This window comes from Dama dama, chromosome 1, assembly GCF_033118175.1.
Source record: "Dama dama isolate Ldn47 chromosome 1, ASM3311817v1, whole genome shotgun sequence".
NCBI lineage: Eukaryota > Metazoa > Chordata > Mammalia > Artiodactyla > Cervidae > Dama > Dama dama.
The window spans coordinates 62,302,504-62,318,281 of record NC_083681.1 but is presented as its reverse complement, the minus strand read 5'-3'; the positions used below and the strand labels follow the sequence as shown (position 1 = coordinate 62,318,281).

At 37.1% G+C, this 15,778-nt stretch overlaps 1 protein-coding gene across 2 annotated transcripts in view; it reads right to left on the bottom strand.

The window, feature by feature from the left end:
• QSER1 (glutamine and serine rich 1) overlaps nucleotides 1-15,778 on the bottom strand; it is a 79,761-nt gene that overhangs the window by 41,425 nt on the left and 22,558 nt on the right. For both annotated transcript variants that reach the window (XM_061151412.1, XM_061151405.1), the window contains exons 2-3: nucleotides 3,014-3,126; nucleotides 2,452-2,613 (exon numbers count right to left, since the gene is read on the bottom strand). In XM_061151412.1, coding sequence (XP_061007395.1) covers nucleotides 2,452-2,548 — 97 coding nt within the window. In that variant the 5' untranslated portion in view covers nucleotides 2,549-2,613; nucleotides 3,014-3,126. The remainder of the gene's footprint in view (nucleotides 1-2,451; nucleotides 2,614-3,013; nucleotides 3,127-15,778) is intronic.

Sequence of the window (15,778 nt, the reverse complement as noted above, 5' to 3'; positions counted from 1 at the left end):
CATTTCAAGTTTTGATTTCTTTTTTTTTTTTTAAGTTTTGATTTCTTATGAACAGCTTCCAATAACAATAGATGCATGCTTATCACAAAAAGCTGATCAGAAATTAATGAAGTATTGTCAAGCAGAGATTGTTAACATTTCAGGATAGCAGTCTAGCCACTTACAGCAAAAGTAAAACCATGTATACCCTTATGATCCAAAAGTTCCTATAGAAATTTAGATCTATGGAAATTTACCCTATGGAAATAAGTGGACACAAAGATTCAAACAACGTATTCAGTACAGTTATTGTGAATGACAGGTAGAAACAACCTAAATGTCTGTCAACAGGTGACTGGTAAAATAATTATGGCATATCCTAGTAATACTGCTGCTGTAACACTGCTTAGGTGAAAATACAAAAAAAGTTTTGATGCACAAAGATATCAAAAAAGAGTAAACACTATTAACCCTTCTCTAAAAAGCAGGACTGTAGTTAGGAACTATCACTTTTCATTTTATATACCTTTTAATTGTTTCATTTCTTTTTTTTTCTGATTAATTACTTAATTTTTGACTGTGCTGGGTCTTCGTTGCTGTGTGGGCTTTTCTCTAGTTGCGGAGAGCAAGGGCTACTCTCAAGTTGCCATGCATGGGCTTCTCATTGCGGTGGCTTCTCTTGTTGCGGAGCACAGGCTCTAGGGCACATGGGCTTCAGTGGCCGTGGTTCCCAGGCTCTAAAGCACAGGCTCAACAGTCGTGGCTCTCAGGCTTATTTGCTCTGCGGCATGTGGGACCTTCCCAGATCAGGGGTTAAACCCATGTCTCCTGCACTGGCAGGCATATTCTTTACCACCAAGCCACCAGGGAAGCCCTAATTGTTTCCATTTCTTAAATTTTTATGTTGGAGCAAAACTGATTAACAGTGTTAAGTTTCAGGAGTATAGCAAAGTGATTCAGTTACACATATATCTATTCTTTTTCAAATTCTTCTCCCATTTAGGTTATTTCAGGATATTGAGCAGCATTCCCTGCACTATACAGTAGGTCCCTCCTGGTTATCTACTGTAAATATAGCAGTGTGTACATGTCAATCCCAAATTCCCAATTTATCCCTCCCCCTCCCATGCTCTTCCCCTGGTAACCATAAGTTCAATCTCTAAGTGTATTTACATATTTTTTAGTGAGCTTCCATTAAAAAAATTTTTTTTTCCATTTTGAAAAAATAGAGGGGAAAAGGTTCTCTGGCCCTTTTCAAAAATATTCTTCTTTCACTTCTTTCCATTAAATGTCAAAAAAGTGGGAATTCCCTGGTGGTCCAACAGTTAGGACTCAATCTTTCATTGCTGGGGCACAGGTTTAACTGGTCGAGGAGCTAAGATCCCAGAAGACGGGCTGCAATCAAAACAGTATTACGACTATAAGGACAGAAAACATCTAGTTACTCTTGAAACAATAAATAATGCTTAGAATTAACTAAATACATGTAATGTAAAATTATTCCAGGAAGCAATAAATAAAGCTACTGTATGTTTTGATTTTTAAAAAAATTTTGTGTTATGCCACACTAACATATTGTTTCTTTGGAAGCAGAAGTTTCTCAGACATACTGAAAAGACAGTGGTATTAATGGAATCTACATCAAAATGATAAAATATTTCCGATAGCTATTACTTAAAAGTATAGTCTTTAAGATGAAACCTTAATAAAAAAAAAATAACCTGTCATCCTGCAAAAAATAAAAATATACACAAACAATTTCAAGGGGTAACAGAAAAATGAAATAAGAAAAATAAAATAGAAAAGTACATAATAGAATAACATCAATTTGTACTAGCTTTTATTAAAGAATGACTTATTCTGTTCACTTAAGGATAACTTTCCTAACTCTAATGACAAAATCAGTTCTAAGATTGTTTTTTTACTATACCACCTATCCAGTCTGAAGGCACTAAAATAAAACTTAATCTTTCACCAACTTCCCCACAAAAGATAAACATGTAAAGTGATAGGTGTGTTAATTAACCAGATGGAGGAATTCTTTCACAATGTAAACATGTACCAAATTACTACAACGTACACTCTAAATATCTTACAATTTTACATGTCAATTATACCTATGTAAAAGTAAAATGAGGGACAAAAGGAAAAGAAATTTAATCTTTTCTTCTCTCAAGTAAATAAGGGACTACTTAAATTGCCAGGTAAAAACTTTATATCTAGGATTTACCTTTTACCTACCTTCTTCAACTTGTTAGTTTTCATCAGAGTGCTAAAACTGAATTTCTGCTAGTAACAATTTCTTGAATTCTGTCCACCTTAAAACAGTGAAAAATTCCAGGTTTTAAAGTTCACTGGAAAATCAATAATTAATATCACTCTCAGCCACACTACCATCATGACAAGACTATAAAAAGTGAATTTTCAGCAGTGTTTCTATAGGACTTAAAAGTTCTGAAAACAAAGAGTCACCTGTCTGCCAGGATGGGGCCCTGAATTGTGGTAAAAGAGTAGTTCCTGGACAAGCAGCCTGAGCAGGTCGGGACTCAACAGCAGAGAGAAAATTCATCACCGAAGGTTCTTTAGTGTTAGTGCTGGCACTCTTCACACTAGTATCAAATACTCCAGAAAGACCTGCATTTGAAGATAAAATGTATCCCAAAGTAAAAATATACATGAATATAGAAGGATATTCCTGATGCTATTTTTAAAAGGAATCACTGAAATTTGAGGCCCAAAGTGCCACAACCCTAAACTGTTTCATTTTGAATAGCAAACAAATATTAAATTGCTTAAGCATAGTTATAATTTAAAATCTATAGAGATGCAGGAAAAAAGATTTCCCTACTAATTAACTATATAACTATTTCCCATTAGTAAAAGACAAAGCTTTTAATCTCATTTTCATTCTAATGTTTCCCATGGAACCGTTCTGTCCTGTACACTTTCATAACCCAACATGTGGAAGTTGATTTTCCTTCTTATTCACTAAATGCACCCAGATTCAGGGTATATTTCACAGGAGAATTTTTACCAGTTGGCTGAGGTGTGGCAGCATATCCAGGAAGCTGATGAGAGGCTGCAAAAGTCTGTCTCTGAAGGAGGTCTGTTTCAGAGTTTGAGGGATGTCCTTCTTCATAGCTTAAACTAGAGGATAACAAAAATAAATGACAAAAAACACACAGCTCAAACCAGATGATCAAAAGAATTCTAGGAAGGCAATTATCAAAAGAAGCATACATCTTTCACTAAATTCCTGACTTATAGACCAAGAGATCAAACATGGTCTCATAATACTGTCAAAATGCAGGGGAAATATTGAAGACATACCAGGAAGAAAAAATGATACACTGTATTTTTCTTAGTTTAACTTTACCTCCAACAAAGTCCTTTTAGTGGAAGAGATAACACATAGCACAGCAGGAAAAGCAACAAATATCCTGGAAAACAGGACAGCTGAATTCACTGTCCAGGAGCTACTACTGGCTTACCATGTGATTTCAGTAAGTGACTCTATTACTGTCAGACTCATTTCCTCACCTGTATGAATAAGGGACCTAGAAAAGATAATCTCTAAAGTCCCTCTAACATTCTCTGGAATATCAGATAGTTCAAATGAATTGATCATTAACATTATTTCCCAGTAACTCTTCTAGAAAATTTCAAGCTTATACATTTTCAGAGTAATTCAGAACAAGATATTTTTCTCCCCTTGATTTTTATTTTCAATATTTTTTTAATTATTTTTTTATTTTGAATATTTTAAACCCACAGAAAAACTGAAATAGAACAAGGAATCATCTACATACCTGTCACTTAAGATTCAAAGACTGCTAACATTTTGTTATACTTGTTTTACGTTTATACACAGACACACGCTTTTCTCTTAATCTACCTGAAAATAACTTGCAGATGTCATGAAATTGCATCCTTAAATAATTCAGTGGTATCTCCTAGGAACAGGACATTCAGCTATATAACCAAATATCATTACCAGATGAAGAAATTTAATGCTGTCATTATTGTATGTGATTAATACAGAGGTCATATTCCAATTTCCCTCAGTTTTCAGTGTTCACAATTTTAAAGCTCTTTGAAGGATGCAATCAAAATTCAAGATTGTATTTGCTTACGTCTCTACATTTAGAACAGTGTCTCCACTTTGCCCCTAATTCCAGATCCCTTTTGCTTTGACTTCATGACATGGATTTTTTTATTTTGAGAAATCCAAGTCAACTGAATGCACTTGTAATGTATTTGTACTATCCCAAATACCAGATTTGTCTGATTGCTTCCTCATGAGAAGTACATCAAGATGCTTTGTGATTACTATTGCATCTCATGAGGACACACATACTCTTAGTTTGTCTTATTACTGGCGATGTTAAACTTGAAGCAGTTACGGTGCTGTCAGATCTCTGAATGTAGTTATTTCTTCTCTTTGAAATTAATATACAATTGAGAGGTGTTAACTTTTAAGACAGTGTCAATGCCTTGTCCCAACAGCTAATGGTTTCAGACACCAACTGTTAATGATCTTTAATTACTGTACTGGAGATTAGAAACAGTAGTGCTCTAATTACAGTACTTTCAATATTTAAAAGTTAGCATTCTTCTATAAAAATGAGCATTTCCCCCTTTTCTCTATCTATATAAATACATACATAATATATAAATGTATACTAATATATTTTTCAATGTGTATGTATTATACTTAAAAAAAATCATTATCATGATATTCAATTTGTCTCCTCAATCCTGTTTCCTTTTCACATGTCCTCCATGGTGCTCTGACACATTCTTACCTTCTAGCACAAGATGTTTCAGGTTCATCTTGTTTTTTTAAATTCTGTACCAGACCTGAAGCCAACCATTTCTAGTAGAAGTCTTTTAGTGGGCAATGGCATTTTGAAACCAAGATCTGTGTGTCAAGTATATTCAATGCCTGAGGTGTCATTGTTTTTGGGCCCCTTAAGTGGACAAAGCTAGGAAATACATGTCTTTGTAAAATGATGAGTGCATAATGACAACTCTAACTCAAATTCAATATAGCATTCCTCATCTTCCTCCATTTCACACATATTTTCCTTTTCCTACAGTCAGAATCCCAGTTGACACTTACAGATTTACTCATTAGCTCTATCCGAAAATAATACAACCTTTACCAAAAACAAAACCACCAAGTAAAAGTATTTGTCCACAATACATTTTTGTCTAAAGATTATGTTCCATTACAGTTAGAATACTGATTCAAAAGTTAAGTAAATTATTTGTATGGCTATGTTATTAATTAGAAATATAGGAGTTAGATTTTGCTTTAGTTTGAAGATTCAATTTTAGGATTAATTTTAAATCTATTTTAAACTTTAAAATCAACTTACTAAGGTACAACATAATTTACATACAATAAAGTGCACCTATTTTAAGCATACAATTCAGTGTGTACACACTTTGTCGACAAATATATACACCAGTATAACCATAATCCCAACCAACCTGCAGAACATTCCCATCACAACAGAAGGCTTCTCATGTCCCTTCACAGTCAATACATTTGTCATCTCACTCCTGGCCCCAAATAACCATTAAGAAGCCTAATGTTACTAAATAATGTTACTAAAATTTAGGCTTGCTTGTCCCAAATCATACTCTATACTCTTTTGTACAAGGCTTTTAAAGTTTTCAGCATAATGTTTGAGATTCACTCACGTTGCTGTATACACAAGTAGTTCATTGCTTTTGATTAAATTATCTGAAGATACCACAATTATGTTTATCCATTCACTTATGGATGAACATTTGGATTGCTTCTAGTTACATGCTACGATGAATAAGTCTGCTATGAACATTTGTATACAAGTCTTTTGGGGGTATACGTTTTCCTTCCTTCAAGTTAAATACCTAGGAATGGAATAACTGGGTTGTTAGGTAGGCACGTTAACCATTTTACAGTACCATCAGCAATTAATCAACATTACATTTTTGCTTTACATCCTTGTCACATGATCTTTTCAGTCTTCTTAATTTTAGCCTTTCTAGGTAGGTAAAGTGGTATCTCATTGTGTTTTAATTTGCATTTTCATAATAACTAATGATGAGGGGCATCTTCTCATGTGACTATTCTTTTAGCTTCTCTGGTGAAGTTTGTTCAAAATTTTGGCTGTTTAAAAAAACTAGGTTGTTAGTGATCTTGGGTTGTAATAGGTTTTTAAAATACAGTCTGGATCCACATTGTTAGATATATGTATTGTGAATGTTTTCTTCCAGGCTAAAGTTCTAACCAACTGATTTTATTGTGGTAAGAGCACTTCTCATGAGAGCCGCCCACTTAAAGCGCACAATACGGTATTGTTAACAACATGCACCACGCTGTACAGAAGATCTGTTCATCAACGATGAACAACTCACTCAGCTTGCATAACTAAATCTTTGTATCTGTTGAACAAATAGATACTCCTGTCCTCCTCTGACAGGCTCTCATTCCTAAACTGTGCAGCCGGGTCGTCCATGAGCCCTGGGCAGATTCCATGTGCTGTTTGGGCAAGCTGTCTGGCAATATCCCGGATGACTTCCTCTTGACGCTTAGAATCTCCCAGCAAGGCGCCAAGCACTGGAGGGGAAAAAGCTGACATTCTGTAGGCAAAGAGTATGCCCACTTATAGCAACTCATTATTTTTTCTTGTGGAGTGTAACTCCATGATATAGATGTACCAAAGGTTGCTGCTGCTGCTGCTGCTAAGTAGCTTCAGTCGTGTCCGACTCTGTGCGACCCCATAGACCCCACCAGGCTCCGCCGTCCCTGGGATTCTCCAGGCATGAACACTGGAGTGGGTTGCCATTTCCTTCTCCAATGCATGAAAGTGAAAAGTGAAAGTGAAGTCATGTCTGACTCTTCGCGACCCCATGGACTGCAGCCTACCAGGCTCCTCTGTCCATGGGATTTTCCAGGCAAGAGTACTGGAGTGGGTTGCCATCACCTTCTCTGACCAAAGGCTGTTGATGATTTTAAATTCACTCATCAGTTCCAGCACCTTTGAGTTCTTTTCTGTTTTGGCAATTATGAATGAAGTTGCTAAAAATATGTACTTAAGTTTTAGTCTGGATGTAAGTTTTCATTTCACTTGAGTAAATACCACTGGAGGGGAATGGCTGAGTTGCTTTTAAACTTGGTTAACCTTAGAGAAACTGATTTCAAAAGTGGCTACACCTTTCTGCATTCCTATCAGTAACGTATGTCTGGTGTAGTTACTCTGCATCCTCAGCAGCACTAAGTATTATAAGTTCTTTGTTTTCTTTTCCTTTTAAAAAAATTTTAGCTATTCTAATTGGTGTGCAGTGGTACCTCACTGTGATTTCAATTTGTATTTCCTTAATAACTAACAATGTTGAGCATCAGAAACCTTCTTTGGTAAACTATCTACTCAATTTTATTTTCTCAAACTTTTTTGGGTTGTTTTCTTATTAACAAATTTTAGGAGTTGCCTATATATTCTGGAACCAAATCCTTGGTCAGAAACATATTTTGTAAACATTATCTCCCAATCTGTGGCTCATATGTTCCTAAAATTGTATTTAGAAGAGCAGAATAATTTTTTTATTTTATGAATTGTACTTTTGATGTCATAACTAAGAAATCTTTGCAGAGTCTACTATCTCAAAGATTTCTTCCTATCATTTTCTTCAAGAAGTATTAATTTTTCCATTTAGGTTTATGATCCACTTGGAATTCATTTTTACACATGGTATGAGGTATGGCATGGGATTTTTTTTTTTTAATTTGGATATGCAGTTGTACCAGTACTACATATCAGAAAGATTATTCTTGGTACTTCTCTTGTAGATCAGTGGTCAAGACTTTGCATTTCCACTGCAGAGGGCATCAGTTTGATCCCTGGTTGGGGAACTAAGACCCCAGATACTGCACAGTGCAGCAACAGAAAAAAGATAAAACAGATTATTCTTTACCTACAGAACCTTTTTGAACCCATATCCAAAAATGTCAACTAGCCATATTTGTGGTTCTGTTCTTAACTGCTGCGTTACAACGATCAGTGTCTGTTCTTAGGTCAATAACACACAGTCTGATAAATGATTCAGGTTGTACAAATCTTGGAATTTTGTTCTTTTTCAAAATTATTTTGGCCATGCCATGTATTCCCAGAGAAATTTTGGAGTCAGCTGTCAATTTTTACAAAAACCGTACATGAACTCTATATATCAGTTGGGGAAAACAACCATCTTAAAAGTATCGAGCCTTCTAACTGATGAGTATATCTCTTTTTTTGGTCTTTAATATCTTCTTAGAATGTTTTTTGTAGTACTTACTGTATAATTCTTGAAAGTATAAATCCCTAAGTATCTAATTTTTGTTATTCTGTTCTGATTTTTTTTTTTTAAGGATTGCTTTATTGATATATGGGCTTCCCTGGTGGCTCAGCTGGTAAAGAATCTGCATGCAATGCGAGACACCAGGGTTCAATTTTTGGGTTGGGAAGATCCCCTGGAGAATACTCCAGGCCAGTATTCTGGCCTGGAAAATTCCATGGACTGTATAGTCCATGCGGTCACAAAAAGTCGGACATGACTGACTTTCACTTTCACTTTTATTGATATATAACAGACATACCATAAAGGTCACCCTTTACAGTATACAGATCAGAGTTCTTTTAAATACTTGGGGTTATGTACTCATCACCATAATCCAATTTTAGAACACTTTGGTGCTTCAAAACTAAACCTGTACCCATTAGCATTACTTCCTGTATTAGCACTACTTCCTCCTCTACCCAGCCCCTAGCAATTCCTGACTTTTCTGTCTCTATGCATTTGCCCACTTACAACATCACAAATAAATGGAATCATAATAATATTATACACAAGCCTTTTGTGACTGGATTCTTTCACTAACCACATATCAGTACTTTGTTTAGTGGCTGAATAATATTCCTTTGGGCTTCCCAGGTGGCGCTGGCGGTAAAGAAACCGCCTGCTAATGCAGGAGACCTAAGAGACAGGGGTCTGATCACTGGCTGGGGAAAATCCCTTGGAGGAGGAAATGGCAACCCACTCCAGTACTCATGCAAAGAGAACCTCATGGACAGAGAAGCCTACAGTCCATAGGGTCACAAAGAATCGTACACAACTGAAGTGATTTTAGCACACAGCACAATTTCTACATTTTGTTTATTCATCAACAGATGGACATTGGGTTGTTTCCACTTTTGGGCTATTATGAATTACACTGTGATGGACATGGAAAAACTGATTGGTTTCAAATTGGGAAAGGAGTACGTCAAGGCTGTATATTATCACCTTGCTTATTTAATTTCTATGCAGAATACATCATGTGAAATGCTGGGATGGATGAAGCACAAGCTGGAATCAAGATTGATGGGAGAAATACCAATAATCTCAGATATGCAGATGACATCGCCCTAATGGCAGAAAGTGAAGAGGAATTAAAGAGCCTCTTGATGAAGATGAAACAAGAAAGTGAAAAAGCTGGCTTAAAACTCAACATTCAAAAAAACAAACAAACAAACAAAAAAAACCCTCAACATTCAAAAACTGAGATCATGGCATGGCATCCAAAGCCATCACTTCATGGCAAATAGGTGGGGAAACAATGGAAACAGTGACAAACTTGATTTTCTTGGGTTCCAAAATCACTGTGGATGGTCACCGCAGCCATGAAATCAAAAGATGTTTGCTCTTTGGAAGAAAGAGGCTATGACAAACCTCAGTTCAGTTCAGTCACTCAGTCCTGTCTGACTCTTTGCAACCCCATGAACACATCAGGTTTCCCTGACCATCACCAACTCCTGTAGCACGCTCAAACTCATGTCCATAGAGTTGGTGATGCCATCCAACCATCTCATCCTCTGTCATGCCCTTCTCCTCCTGCCTTCAATCTTCCCAGCATCACAGTCTTTTCAAAAGAGTCAGTTCTTCGCATCAGGTGGCCAAAGTACTGGAGTTTCAGCTTCAACATCAGTCCTTCCAATAAATATTCAGGGCTTATCTCCTTTACGATTGACTGGTTGGATCTCCTTGCAGTCCAAAGGACTCTCATGAGTCTTTTCCAATACCACAGTTTAAAAGCATCAGTTCTTCGATGCTCAGCTTTCTTTATGGTCCAACTCTCACATCCATATCTGACTACTGGAAAAACCATAGCTTTGACTAGACAGACCTTTGTCGGCAAAGTAATGTCTCTTCTTTTTAATAGGCTGTCTAGGTTGGTCACAGCTTTTCTTCCAAGGAGCAAGTGTCATTTAACTTCATGGCTACAATCACCATCTGCAATGATTTTGGAACCCAAGAAAAGAAAGCCGGTCACTGTTTCCATTGTTTCCCAATCTATCTGCCATAACTTGATGGGACTGGATGCCATGATCTTCATTTTTTGAATGCTGAATTTTAAGCCAACTTTTTCACTCTCCTCTTTCACTTTCATCAAGAGGCTCTTTAGTTCCTCTTCGCTTTCTGCCATAAGGGTGGTGTCATCTGCATATCTGAGGTTACTGATATTTCTCCCAGCAATCTTGATTCCAGCTTGTGCTTCATCCATTCCGGCATTTCGCATGATGTACTTTGCATATAACTTAAATAAGCAAGGTGACAATATACAGCCTTGACATATTCCTTTCCCAATCTGGAACCAGTTAGTTCTTCCATGTCTGATTCTAACTGTTGCTTCTTGACCTGCATACAGATTTCTCAGGAGACAGGTAAGGTGGTCTAGTATTCCCATCTCTGTAATATTTTTCCAGTTTGTTGTGATTCACACAGTCAAAGGCTTTAGTGTAATCAATGAAGCAGATGTTTTTTCTGGAATTTTCTTGCTTTTTCTCTGATTCAATGGATGTTGGCAATTTGATCTCTGGTTCCTCTGCCTTTTCTAAATCCAGTCTTAACATCTGGAAGTTCTCGGTTCACATACCGTTGAAGAAGCCAAGTTTGGAGAATTTTGAGCACTACTTTTCTAGTGTGTGAGATGAGTGCAATTGTGCAATAGTTTGAACATTCTTTGGCATTGCCTTTCCTTGGGATTGGAATGAAACCTGACTTTTTCCAATCCTGTGGCCACTGCTGAGTTTTCCAAATTTGCTGGCATATTGAGTGCAGCACTTTCACAGCATCATCTTTCAGGATTTGAAATAGTTCACCTGGAATTCCATCACCTCCACTAGCTTTCTTCATAGTAATGCTTCCTAAGGTCCACTTGACTTTGCACTCCAGGATGTCTGGCTCTAGGTGAGTGATCACAGCATCATGGCTATCTGGGTCACGAAGAGCTTTTTTGTATAGTTCTTTCTATTCTTGCCACCTCTTCTTAATGTCTTCTGCTTCCGGTAGGTCCATACCATTTCTGTCCTTTACTGAGCCCATCTTTGCATGAAATGTTCCCTTGGTATGTCTAATTTTCTTAAAGAGATCTCTAGTCTTTCCCATTCTATTGTTTTCCTCTGTTTCTTTGCACTGTTCACTTAAAAAAGCCTTCTTGTCTCTCCTTGTTATTCTTTGGAACTCCGAATTCAGATGGATGTATCTTTCGTTTTCTCCTTTGCCTTTCACTTCTTTTCTCAGCTATTTGTAAGCCTCCTCAGACAACCATTTTACCTTTTTGTATTTCTTCTTCTTGGGGATGGTTTTGCTCACTGCCTTCTGTATAATGTTACAAACCTCCGTTCATAGTTCTTCAGGCACTCTATCTATCAGATCTAATCCCTTGAATCTATTTGTCACTTCCACTGTATAATCATAAGGGATTTGATGTAGGTCATACCTGAATGTTCTAATAGTTTTCCCCACTTTCTTCAATTTAAGTCTGAATTTTGCAGTAAGGAGTTCATGATCTGAGCCACAGTCAGCTCCCGGTCTTGTTTTTGTTGATTGTATAAATCAAGTTTCTCCATCTTTGCCTGCAAAGAGTATAATCTGATTTCGGTATTGACCATCTGATGATGTCCATGTGTAGAAGCTTCTTCCATGTTGGTGGAAGAAGGTGTTTGCTATGACCAGTGCGTTCTCTTGGCAAAACTTTGCTCTGCTTCATTTTGTACTCCAAGGCCAAACTTGCCTGTTACTCCAGGTATCTCATGACTTCCTACTTTTGCATTCCAGTCCTCTATGATGAAAAGCACATCTTGCTTCTTTGGCATCAGTGGTTGGAACATAGACCTGGATTACTGTGATACTGAATGGTTTGCCTTGGAAATGAACAGTGATCATTCTGTCATTTTTGAGACTGAACCCAAGTACTGCATTCCGAACTCTTTTTGTTGACTATGAGGCCTACTCCATTTCTTTTAAAGGATTCTTGCCCACAGTAGTAGATATAATGGCCATCTGAATTAAATTTGCCCATTCCAGTCCACTTCAGTTAACTGATTCCTAAAATGTCAATGTTCACTCTTGCCAACTCCTATTTGACTACTTCCAATTTACCTTGATTCATGGACCTAATATTCCAAGTTCCTATGCAATATTGTTCTGTACAGCACCAGACTTGACTTCCATCACCAGTCACATCCACAACTGGGTGTTGTTTTTGTTTTGGCTCAGCCTCTTCATTCTTTCTGGAGCTATTTCTCCACTCTTCTCCAGTAGCCTATTGGGTACCTACTGACCTGGGCAGTTCATCTTTGTCCTATCTTTTTGCCTTTTCATACTGTTCATGGGGTTCTCAAGGCAAGAATACTGAAGTGGTTTGCCATTCCCTTCTCCAGTGGACCACACTTTGTCAGAACTCTCCACCATAATCCATCCGTCTTGGGTTGGCCCTACATGGCATCGCTCATAGTTTTGTTGAGTTAGACAAGGTTGTGATAATAAACCTAGACAGTGTATTAAAAAGAAGAGACATTACTTTGCAAACAAAGGTCTGTATAGTCAAAGCCATGATTTTTTCTGTGGTCATGTACGGATGTGATAGCTGGACAATAAAAAAGCTAAGCGCAGAAGAACTGACGCCTTAGAACTGAGGTGTTGGAGAAGACTCTTGAGAGTCCCTTAGACTGCAAGGAGATCAAACCAGTCAATCCTAAAGGAAATCAACCCTGAATATTCATTGGAAGGACTGATGCTGTAGCGTTAATACTTTGGCCACCTGATGCAAAGAGTTGACTCACTGGAAAAGACCCTGACGCTGGAAAAGACTGAAAGCAGGAGGAAGAAGGGGATGACAGAGGATGAGATGGTTGGATGGCATCACTGACTCAATAGACCTGAGTTTCAGCAAACTCTGGGAAATGGTGAAGGACAGGGAAGCCTGGCTTGCTGCCATCCATGGGGTCAAAAAGAGTCAGAAACAACCTAGTGACCAAACAACAACGAACATTCATTACAAGATCTGTCCAGATGGATAGTTTTAATTTTCTTGGGTATATACCTAGGAGTGGAATTCTGGTCTTATGGTAACTCCATGTTTCACATTTTGAGGAACGGCCAACCAAATTGGCTATACCATTTAACATTTCCACCAACAATATTTAATGAGTTAACAATTTCTCAACACCCTTGCTAATACTTGTTATTGCCTATTTTTAAATTTTTATTATAATACCCATCCTTGTAGATGTGAAGAGGTAATCAAACTGTGGTTTTGATTTTCATTTACCTAAAGATTTTGACCATCTTTGCCTTTTGTTCCTGACCAAACAGAGAGAGGGGGGAAGAAAACTTAAATTTATGGGGATATGTCAAAGGGACAAAGAGGTAAATTGATAGAGCTCCCAGTGACCAAAGCTGAAACATTTTGAACAAAGAAAATTAAGTAGTATATATATCTATGAGTCTATACTGATAAAATTAAATAAATAAAAAGAGGAAAAAATACAAATCTCCCTTGAAGAATACTATATAATTTGTGCAGCAATTCTACATTCAAGGAGGTAGACCATAACTCCCCACTCTGTAGTGGGCTGCACATAGCAATTTTCTTCCAAAGTACCAAAAAGAGGACCAAAACAAAAACAAAAACACAAAACCCCGTAACTTTACAAGTGTAGAAACCTGACAAACATTTCCTCAGCCAGTTGGTAAAGATCAATATCAACAGTGATAAATCATGTTGATAAGATGTATTCTTACTGTGATGTAATGAAAATAACACTTTACTCTGTGATCTCCCTCTGGAAAACCCACAATTCCATTCTAATTATGATGGAAAAACATCAGGCAAATTCCAAGAGAAGGGCATTCTATGAAACACTTGATCAGTACCTCTCGTAACTATTAATATAAAGGTCATCAAAACAAGGAAAACTCTGAGAAATTATGATAGCAAAGTATCTACTGAGATATGTTAAAGAAATGTAAAGCAGTGTCCCTGGAGAGCCAAAAAAGACATCACCCAAAAACTAAGGAAACTTGAACAAACTATGGATTTTAGTTGATAACAATGTATCAGTTTACTACTTGTAATAAATGTACCATAAAAATATAAGAAGTCAATAATAGGGGAAACTGGTTGAGGTGGTATATGGGAACCCTGTACTACCTGAAAAATCTAAAAAAGCTCTCAGGGAACTCCCTGGTGGTCCAGTGGTTAGGACTCCATGCTTTCACTACTGAGGGCTGGGGTTCAATCCCTGGTCAGGAAATAAGATCCCAAAAGCTGAGAGGCGCAGTCAAAAATGTTTTTTTTTAAAAAAGGGATCTAAAAAATACAGTCTACACTAAGAAAAAGCTGTAAGCCATTGTCAAAACTGGAAATCTTTTTACAAGTAAGAATAAGGATCAAGATAATTTAAACGTCAGGAGGTTCTGGTGTTGGTTTTTTGTTTTGCCTTATTTCCATAAATCCATGCAAATTCCAATCATTTAACAGGCAAGGGATAATCATAACCTCCTAATTGGTCTCTCTGCTTCTGCCTTAACCCCTTCCACTCCCCACTCTCAGTTGAGTCACTCCCTTAAAAAGTAAAGTCCTATGATAGTTCTATTTTTAATATTTTAGGCAGTCTTCATACTGTTTTCCAGAGTAGTTGCAACTGACATTCCCACCAACAGTGCATAAGGGCTGCCTTTCCTCCCCACCTCATCCAACACTTATTATTTGTTGTTTCTTTGACAATGGCCATTCTAACAGGTGTGATGTGATACTGTACTGTGCTTTGATTTGCATTTCCCTGATGATGAGTAATATTAAACATTTTTCATGTGTTTGTTGACCATCTGTACATCTTGGGGGGGGGGCGGGATGAGTGCAATAGGTGAGGGAGATTAAGAAGTACAAATTCTCAATTACGAAATAAATGAGTCATAGTGATGAAATGCACAGCATGAGGAATATAGTCAATAATATAGTAATTTTGTATGGTGACAGATGGTAACTATTTTGGAATGTACAGAAATACTGTATCAGTATGTTGCACACTTGGAACTAACAGTATTATAAGCTCAATAATATTAAAAAAAAAAAAAAAGTAAAGCCAAAACACGAAAACTCTTAAGCTTAAATCTGTCCAATGGCTTCCCATCTCACTCTAGTAAAAGCCAAAGTTCTTATAATAATTCTCACTGCACTAAGTTACCTAACTGTTGCTCCCTTAAACCTCCAATTTTATCTATTCTCCACTCCAGCCACATAGGTCTTCTGGCTGCTCCTCCTTAAACATAAAAAGCTGTTTTACCTCATTTCCCCTCAGGTCTCTGCTCAAAGCTCACCTCACAGAAGACTTCCCTGACCATATGATATAAAACAACATCCTTCCTCTGTCCTCTTTCCACATTGCCTTACCCTGTTTTCTTGCTTTGTTTTTCTCCAGAGCACTAAGAAACACTTGACATTATT